Source organism: Fusarium subglutinans (assembly GCF_013396075.1).
Source record: "Fusarium subglutinans strain NRRL 66333 chromosome Unknown NRRL66333_c0000177, whole genome shotgun sequence".
Classification (NCBI taxonomy): Eukaryota; Fungi; Ascomycota; class Sordariomycetes; order Hypocreales; family Nectriaceae; genus Fusarium; species Fusarium subglutinans.
Genome location: NW_023502240.1, coordinates 90,587 through 100,319, shown reverse-complemented (window position 1 = coordinate 100,319; position 9,733 = coordinate 90,587). Strand labels below are relative to the sequence as shown.

Below are 9,733 nucleotides of genomic sequence, written 5' to 3'. Positions count from 1 at the left end.
TGGTACGACCTGTAGGTTAGCTGATCCACCCTCAACAGCAAGTGTGATCAACCAAGCCTCGTGTCAAGCCACTCCAAGGAGCTCGCGTGCCTTTTTTATTCAAGTCTCAGTAACTTCCCCAGGTCTACATCCTCCTGCGGAATACCTGGTATAAGGCGCTGTAGCAGCTGTTGCTTCACTGCATACAAACCATTACTGACTCTTTAAAGTAATCGTCAGGCAGCGACCGCCTCTGTCCCTGAGAAGAGAACACAAGACAACGAACCAAGAACACTAGATGAAAGTGCCCAATAACTGCAAGAACAACCGCCCGTCCTTCGAGGACGCCGCTGCGTCTTGTACCTCACTAGTCGCGGAACCAGTTGATACCCTCGACCACGCTCTACGAACTAAAGTATGTGCTGTCTTTCGTGATGCATAGAGAACTACGGCAACACACCGAAAGCGTGTCGTGAATATACAAGAGATTCAGGAATCTTACACCTATAAGCTAATAAACACAGGCCAGTCTCAAGCCAGCACGTACTACACTCGAACGTCTTCTCATCCGCCTCCCCCAGCGAGCCCAGGCCAGCCCTTCTATAATAGCGGCCACCGCTACACTAACTCAAGTTCTCATGTGAGTTTCTCGCCGTAACTGCTTACGCTTCATGGCCTAACATATGTCCCATTCCAGGATCCGCAGGGCTCCCAGCTTTGATCCAAGGGAACTACTCGGAGTCTGTAAAAAGTGTAAGTAATTCTCTAATAGCCTTCTTTCCACTGTGCTCTTGCGTCACTGACTTCCCGACCAGACAACAAAGAATGGCCAAGAACATTGCCTGCAAAGGCATCATCAACGGCCTAAAAGTCCTGTTGTCGAACGGCGTCTCTGGAGTCAGTCATCGGGATACTAACTTTTCAGCCAAAACCAAGATCCTAGGCAACAGTGAGGGTAATGAGTATCTTGCCTGTATGTGTTTATTGGTGTTCTTTACCTTTGTGCGCTGGGGGCTAAAGCCTCTTTTAACTACCCACAACCTTATCGCAGTCGAACGGCGTCACCAGAATGAGTCACTGCCCCGAACAGGCAGGGGGGTGAGACTGCGGCGAGGCGCCCTCACCTCTTTGAGTGACATCCGATCACCTTTTCGTATTTTATCGAGGGTGTGATTCCCCAGCGACACAGACTCTCAACGTGCCTCGCGCCCAAGACATTTTTATCGACAAGTCGTTAGTATTAATAACCAAGAAAGATCCTGCTACGTATCGAGAGTGTGGCTTTGCTCCCGTACAACATCGTCTAGGCTTGCAGTACGCAGGTGTAGCGATCGGAGACAGGAGCCATTTCAAGGATACACGTCAGGCGTCCGCTCCCCGACGACAACCCAGCCAATTTCTCTTACTTCTACAATACGTCAGGCCTCCAAACCTGCTATATCGCCCCTAAGCGCTTCTGGAGAGGCGCCGCTGAAGAATGCGAGGATGATATCGGCAATGGACATCTTCAGTGCTGGTTGTATCATTGCGCAATTGTTTCTTAAGTCTGACATCTTTAGCCTTGTATAGCTGTACAAGCATCGGCGTGGCAGCCATTTTGTTTTCCAAGAAAGATAATCAAGAACCTACGGTCTACCCAGGCACGGTCACGGTCGAGTCTTATCGCTGTCTTTTATGATGCTCTTCGTGAGCGCGATCTTTGATGTCCTCGCCAACGCTGATTCGTGCCGGATCATTAGGAAGCCATGATGGCCGAGGCCGAAGGTCGAGCGGGGCTCTGATGATCCCTTGTAGTTCCATAACGACGGCAGTAAATGTGCTCCGTCAGTACTTGCCTGGATGTGATCACGGCCTAACAAGAAGTAGTCTCAACCCGATAGAAAATTGCATCGTCTACAGAAGCTACTGCAGAACAACACCCCAAGCTCTATCTCGGCATGGAGCTGCGGATGTACCATTATTGCCGCTCGGGATTGGATGGTTTGCAATGGGATGAGTTTTATCCTTCGCAGGAGTATTTTGCATGGGGGGCGGGACGAATGACGAAGCTTGTATTGATGTCAAAGGGTCGAAAATTCAGAACGGCCTTGTGCTTGATATTGGATGGAAAGTCAAAGGCCTTCAGCTAATCGTGTATGCGTAACGGGACAAGATGAGAGGAGCCGTCAGTTCCTAATCGGATTGCAAGGAGTTAGTCGCTGCATTTGTAGCAGAATGAGGGTGAACGCGTGCAGATGTCGCGCTGAGGGTGCTACCAATGCCTGAGTAGAATTATAACGTCAGGCAAGTCAAGTAGATGTACGTACCATCAAGGACGCGATTCAATGTAGAAATAAAGTGCAATGGCGCAGCCTAAGGATAGAATAATCTCTCTGTCAGTCGCATGTCGATACAAATCGTTTCGGCTCCTATGCTTTGTAAGGAAAGCAGATGACGGGTGCTGAATTGAAAACAAACACTAAAGTAAGATCCCAGGACCTTCAGTTGGGTCACTAACCAGAGTTTGCAAGGTCGGTTTTGGACCCCTGCTAGCCTCTGCTAAGGTGTACCTGTGCCTCATAGATAAATTTTGTAAATACCGCATGAATAACTAATAAGGGATTTTGAAAGTCCGGCACTACTGTCCACGCTATTTACACATTTACTTACTTAAGGTCTTATAGGAGGAACACTGTGAAAACATACCGGGATACTACGGTATCCATTCTAATTACAATACTGATTGGTATTGTTATTGACGTTGAAACGACGAACTTTACCATCTCGTTATCATTCTTATAGCTTTTACATGCTAATCTTTCGTGGACGTCTGGTTTCTCAGAGAGATCTCAGCCGTCGCACGAACAATGCCGACTGCCTTAGCAGGGAGAAAATCCGTAGTAAGAAGTGTGAAAAAGGCAGACATCAAACAGCTGACATGTCATATTTTTGTTTTGCAGGTATCCCTAGTATAGGACGGAATATCAAAGTAAAGGAAAGTGGACTCCATTCTCAAACCACCAATCTAACAGGACATAACTTTAACCTAGTAACTGCCTAATCTACACTCCCAAGGTGGCTCGATAATTCTAGAGCGGAGTTTGGAAACAGCGGCAATGCTATGGTAGGCTGGTGCCTGTTAACGGAGGATGAACAAGGAGCAAGGGTCCAGTAGACACTATACAAGGCAATTAAAAGGCTTCCCGTCTTGGAGAGTGGGACATAGGCTGGAAGACGTGTATTTGGGTGCATCTATTACCGGAAGCACCGGGGTTTGCTAGATCACTAGGCAGCAGCTTCCTGAGACTGCTGTAACTCCAGTATGTCCCCTTGGATATAAAGCGGCTCAAGGAACTCTTAGAGCCGTCACACCACCACAAACACTCCATCGGACATCCCAACCAAAGGATATTCTTCAAACCAATTTCACAATCTTATCATATCTCCTATCATTATGAAGCTTAGCAATGTCTTGAGTGTTTGCGCACTTGCAAGCACAATCCAAGCCGCACCCACCGATGCAGGAGCAGACTCGACGATACTTCCTGTACGCTTCTTCTCCCCATATACTAGAGGATATGCACTAAGCCATTTAATTAGCGTGACGTTAATACATGCAGATCACCTGGCGAGCATCAATGTGCAGTCATCGTCTGGGCTAGCCTCGCATCATTTGGCATCCCAGGGAGTACTACAGGCGGATCTGGAGTAAAGGTTGTTGGAGGCAGCTGTGACAACATTATTGCAGATGGCAAACTGAAGCGCGATAGCCCTGGTTTCAGCGCCGATTTCACTACTACCTATGGGCCTCATGTATACTTTGGCGCGAACACAATTGGTCTTCGCAATATCGGCGGTGTTAGATACCAATATCGCGGGAAGAGCTACAACCAGGGTAACTGCTTTAACACTGGTGGTACAAGCGGAACTATGGCTGTTGATGCTATTCAGTGCAATTTCGACTGCTGATATGGAGTTAAATCCGAGGGTTTTGTCAAGCAGGTGCTAGAGTGTCTATTTGAGGCAGTGATACTGGAGGCATAATGCAATGTTGAAACGATACAATGTACCCTTTTATTAGCAGTAACTAGGTAGTGATAAGTAAGACAGCAGGTTTCCTACATGGCAAGCTTTAACCGCGGGTTTAAGCTCTTACTTAAGAGCCTCAACTGCAAATCTTGGACTACTTATATCACGAGCCAACGAGGATACACTGTCATCTTTGTCACCAGTGGTATACCGAGACTCCACTGAATTAGAGATCACTGCTTTGTAGGGAAACAAGCTCTCCGAGATATTAGATTATATTCGCGTATGGACGCTGTTTTTCGACTAATACTCCATCATTCGGGTTGTACTCGGATCCATCATCAAGAAGAGTTCGACTGCTCAGGGAAGCATTTATTCGGGACAAGGTCGTCAAACCAGAATTGACATCAACTTGTCGCACCTTGATGCCCTCAGCCAACACAGTCGCTGATCGACCGACTTCAACGGCGCGCCAGGATTCTACTACTAGAGATGTATCTCAATGCTGTATCCCCTTTAATTGGACGGGCTGCACTCTGTTTCAATCAATCCTCGTAATGCACTGGGGAGATGTTAATTATGATTCATAAATAGCATCATTTTCTGGTAACGCCCTTATTTATACCCAATTGTTGCCTTATAATTGCATCGCCAGAAAGCGTTAGGCAAAGGGCTTGAGTGAAGCTACTCAAGTTCTTGTGCAGGCTTGTTACTCTGCTACCCTCAACGTCTCGTTACATCAACCTTCATAATCACAAACAGCCAACGACCTGGTGACATTACCCACGCCTTCTACATCATCATCTCGGCCTATTGTCTTCATTTGGTGATCGCCAATTGACTCAATCGATCAGCCAGCGACTCGTGGCAATAATGGCCTTCGAGTTTAAGAGACAACAACCTAATTCGCGACGAAATCAAACATATGACTTCGCAGATAATGGGCGTACTGGCTGGATCTCAATTTTATTTGTTTGTGATCATCCTCTGACAAGTCTGTTCCCTAACCTCGCACGATCTGTTTTACCATAGGACAGAATTAGATTGACTCGTCACCCGCATGTGCATTCTACGTCACTGGGAAGGCAAATATCGGGGCTTTCAACTGGCTTTACATGTTTGAAGACCGGTCAGTATATCCAAGAGAAAAGCCGGCCCCAAGTTGGCCCTATTTGGCTGCAAGGCCCTCCTCGTCACGGACTACCGTTGGCTGTCTAAATGGAATTGCGACACAACTAGATGTCGCATCAGCATGCGCAGACAATCAATAAAATAACAAAGTTCAGCCCTTTATTTTAATCCAGCCATAGGGAGTTCTATCTTATTACCACAAGCTTTTGTTTTGATCTAGCATCTCTCGATGTGTTGATGCTCGTTGTACTGCCCTGCGTTCCTTTGCCAACTTGTTCGCATGGTATCCAGACAGACAGCTTTTGACGCGACTAACAATTCTGATCCAATCAAACGCGTTACAATGCGTGAGGCCGGGGTGCATACAGATGCTGCCTCAGGCCAGTGGCTGGAAGGAAGCGAAAACTTACAGACAATCGCGCAAGCTCTTTGATCTTCCTGGCCTGCCACGTCTCGGAACCAGCTAATTTGAGCAATATCTCCGAGGTATCCGCACACAGTTTGATGGAATGAATTGGATAGCTCGCCGGCTTTAAGTCCAGTTAATTTAAGAATGGTAACTTGAGATTAAGTTTTGAAGTGATATTACTAAAGTGAGAATTGGTGAAATTGGTTCATTCTGACTAGTAAACATCTCGCCTTTCGGCCCTCTGTGACATGACAACCGACGTCTGCGTTTGAACTCACTCGCTTGGTCCAGGCTAATAGATTCAACCTTATGTTTCGAGACCCAGGAGTATTAATTGAACGGATACCGGGCCCAGTGAACCAAGTACTCGCGTCGCTCATCATAATACAAGGTGCAATAGCCGATTACTTCTCGAGTAACCAAGGCATTTTCATAGGGCTGTTAGTAAAGGTCGGCATACGGGTTATTGGTTTCCGAACGAAGTGTGCTATTCTCAGCCTGTTCGGAAAGTAAGTGGCTGAAGCTTAGGCGGCGATCCTTCATAGAAGAAGGAGCTGGCAAGGGCTTCCTTTAATCCGCCGCGGTATAACTTGGCCTCCAGCCAGGAGATATAGGCAAGACGTAGATGAGGGATGATCGATAACGTTGCGTAGTGTTTTCTTAAGGTGTATACTGGACTGTGGAAGCTGAGCTATAACGGCAAGAAGAATCAGATTCTTGGGAGGTGGATTGACGGTCAATGATGCCTGACACTCCTTTGGGGTGGCTTTCGTTAACACCGACAGAAGGCAAGGAGTCGTAAGGCATACCAAGACCCCAAGAGCTGAATGGTGGTGGCTCAAGGCGAGCAGCTGGCGAGTCATGTTCTGAGGGGGCGCTGTGGGCGACAGGCTTCAGACTGGAGACCCTGTAGGCTCCTCCTTAATCGGGGCTAAAGCGGCATTATGAATAGTGAGATTCATAGTCTCCAAGGGATCATTTGCCTCATCGACTGATGCGAAAGTCTCATGGAGACAGGTTGATGAAGATGTGGGTGTCAGACTTAAAAGACATGTTGGTGTGTAGATGTTGATATGAAGTGGAAAAAGGTCAGAGCTAGTGTGGGCGACACGATGAGGTTTTATGAGTTCATTTGAGAATAAAGCTCTTTGATAAAGTTGCTGTATGAAGACCATGAGTTGTTTGTGGAGTGAGAATATGCAATCATCTCACTGTAGGACACAGACCAATTGTGCGGTGAAGTTAGGTTCCTTTGACTTTTGATGTATGACGTGTTGACAGGGGCTCAATCACAATTATTTACCACCGTTGAAGCTAGATCAACCCCGCTTGAATGATGGAGATTGCGGCCTTACTATGTTTGTTCTCTAGGCAGGTCTCCGTCTAAGAGCGACACGTGTCGTTTATAGTAAGGATACCCACAGAGATATTGGCTACATTGATAGGCGGTGCTTGCATGATGTGACTTATTACATTAATAGAGAGGCGAAGCAGACTGGCTATGCATTTATGGTTTCCAGAACAAAGAGCGGATAGATCAAACAGCATTAGTGAATTAAGGCGCATGACAAAAAGTGGCTCCAGTGTGTGACTATCATGAATAAGAAAGTCTGGCTAATGACAGAGTTTATCTTGCAATTATAGCCGTTGCAAGCATTATGGAATTGGAATTCTACCATTATCAACGCTTAATAGTCAAAATACGTTCATTTAGGCCAGCACTGGCAGTGATAAACTTACCAAGATCAAGAGAAATGGTATACGCTGAGTTTATCTTCCACTTACAGCTAAATACAGTTACACCCCGGTCAGCCTGTGCAGTTGTACAAGACGTAGTACTGCCATTATGGGTCCTATTAACACAGACCCAGGCGACTACAGCTGTAGTAGCAGTGCTCAAATCTTAAACCGTTTTGTAAAATTGCTGACGAATGGTAGGACTATAAATAGTAACCCTAAAGACTTAGGTGTGGAATGCGCATAGCCTACTACGAGCTGTAATACCGGAGGAGCGCATAGTCGGACAGGACGAGACATATATACGACGATGGTCAACTGGAATTACCAAGCAAGAGAACAGCCAACAGCTAATACATATCAATCGTTCACAGCTTTTGCAAGGTGGTGGCAGATAAAACAGCAATTAGTCGATTACATTTAAAGAACTTTAGGCACCTAAGCGTGTAAGTCTTTGTTAATCTTTCAGCTATTGAGTGAAAGTATGCTAAGGTCTTTGGTGGATCACAGGTCAGACATATGCAGCTACATCTCCAGTTTCGTTGGACACGGGGAAGGACTGAAACAGGTTATGCTGTTGACATCTAATTACTCATCAGAATCGAGATAACTGGAGTTCTTTATTCCATAAAGTTGCAGTGGGGACTCTACTAGGACCTCTGACGCAGCAGTGGCTATGTAACTCCCTGGTCATCACTTCTTGGCTCGTCCCAAAGGCATTAAGATAAATAAACCGGGAGGCGAAGCTGGACCTGACTACAGCGATAAAGCCAGCCAGACAATGCTGTGACTGGGCTTGTTCGCGGATCACATAATGTGCAACTTATATACATCAGAGACAAGGGCCCACTATAAACGGTTCCAGACCTTAATATCCTAGCTGTTAAATGCCTTATATCTAAGTATACATCTATTTACCTCTAGTACAGTGCCATTTCCTAGGCAGTATCACTAAGCATTAACAAGGTACCAAGTTCCGGGATAAATATAGTAGTCTCCCTACAAGGCTAGAGAAGTACAGGTAACGCTAGTACACATTTACATATATGCTACGCGTAAAGGAGACTACCTCCGAGCTCTATATAGCATGTAGACCTAAAACAAGACACTAATAACACTGGATAACCTCAATGGTTACTGATAGGTATGCAATGCTACTTTACTATATATGAACAATATATGTAAGCTTAAAACGATGATCTCTGATAGTCTCAAGGCAACATAGTAGTATATAGGTATCGGCGTGTCGCACAGAACTTAGCCCGAGTTCTTGCTTACCCTAAAGAATGTTCTACAATATACAAGTAGTACTTTAGCTATTAGAATTTCCTATTTACTCCTCCTGTGTTCTATATTTAATATACCAGAGAACACCCAAGCTTTCTCTACTGGTCGCTACGGTAGAGTTATACCTTGGTGGTAGGACCAAGGGCGACCGTCACGCCTTCAATGCGCGCTGTTACTTGGAATGTCTACCTTACTATCGGCAAAGACGAGGACCCCGACGCCTTTGCCGGAATCCACCAAGTTCCGGGGAGCAATTTGGTCACCTTTCGCAACCTTTGCGACGAGCTACGCTTTTGCTTCGAATGCCCATACGATGTTGCAAATAATGAGAAAGAGGAACCCTGGACCGACATTGCCTTCTCGTTAAGTTAAGACAATTCCCCGAGTTTCTTGGATCCCGACTTAGCTTTCGTTACCGAGGCAAAATTGGGCCGTAGTGTACCAAGTATGGCGCCTTGCGCCCTAAAGAACAGAACGTCTTAACCCATTATATATACTATCATAAGAACTGCAGTCTACCTCCCGGTTCGTCAGTCGAGTCTCACATGCAGGGTTAGCTATATAGTGCATCAATGCCCTCTCTTATCATATAGTTGTACTAACTTTCATCCCAGCCCAATGCGCACAATGTCTCCCGATTCCTAGTTGTCGTCGCGATCAACGATACCTACAGTCTAATAGATCACCTGCCAATCCGAGACTCAGTCATGCCCCTGCGAAAAAAGCTCAAAGCTCGCTCCGTGTCTCCGAGCAAGCAATCAGCATCTGGGTCGATTTCACCCACGACAGAACTCGATGAGGAGTTTGAGAATGTAGTTGCACCTGCGAGCCTGGAAATCGACCTCGATGAGGCTAGAAAGGTCGCCAACGAGTTCAGATCCTCGTGTCTCAGTAGAGCAATATCATGTGCTTTTTCGGGTGAAGGAGAGTCGTGGTGTCCAGGTCCCCCGGTCGGCCCCGGCATTCAGGCTTGCCATATCATCCCTCAGCACCATTATCATGTATATCCTGTTACTTGCGGGGATGCAGACGACGATGTTCCTCCTGAAGCGAGTAATCGCAGGCTGAAAGAAGCATAGCAAAGCACGTGGAGCCCTAGGAACGGCATCCTACTTATGAAGCACCTCTATGAGTTTTTCGACGCATGACTCTTCTCTATACATCCCTATACACTCCGCATCC

The 9,733-nt window shown here is 46.4% G+C and overlaps 3 protein-coding genes across 3 annotated transcripts; all 3 read left to right on the top strand.

Moving 5' to 3' along the window:
* Positions 1-277: 277 nt before the first annotated feature.
* On the top strand, positions 278-1,523 carry FSUBG_10328 (uncharacterized protein; the record flags this gene model as incomplete). Its single annotated transcript, XM_036674895.1, has 5 exons — positions 278-394; positions 504-619; positions 677-736; positions 795-952; positions 1,402-1,523. 5 exons carry the CDS (start codon positions 278-280, stop codon positions 1,521-1,523), a joined length of 573 nt encoding a protein of 190 aa, XP_036534220.1.
* Positions 1,524-3,412: 1,889 nt separating this feature from the next.
* Positions 3,413-3,927, top strand: FSUBG_10327 (uncharacterized protein; the record flags this gene model as incomplete). Its single annotated transcript, XM_036674894.1, has 2 exons — positions 3,413-3,505; positions 3,559-3,927. The coding sequence occupies 2 exons, from the start codon at positions 3,413-3,415 to the stop codon at positions 3,925-3,927; spliced, it is 462 nt and encodes a 153-aa protein (XP_036534219.1).
* A 5,331-nt stretch (positions 3,928-9,258) lies between these two features.
* Positions 9,259-9,630, top strand: FSUBG_10326 (uncharacterized protein; the record flags this gene model as incomplete). Its single annotated transcript, XM_036674893.1, has 1 exon — positions 9,259-9,630. One exon carries the CDS (start codon positions 9,259-9,261, stop codon positions 9,628-9,630), a length of 372 nt encoding a protein of 123 aa, XP_036534218.1.
* Between the last annotated feature and the right edge of the window lie 103 nt (positions 9,631-9,733).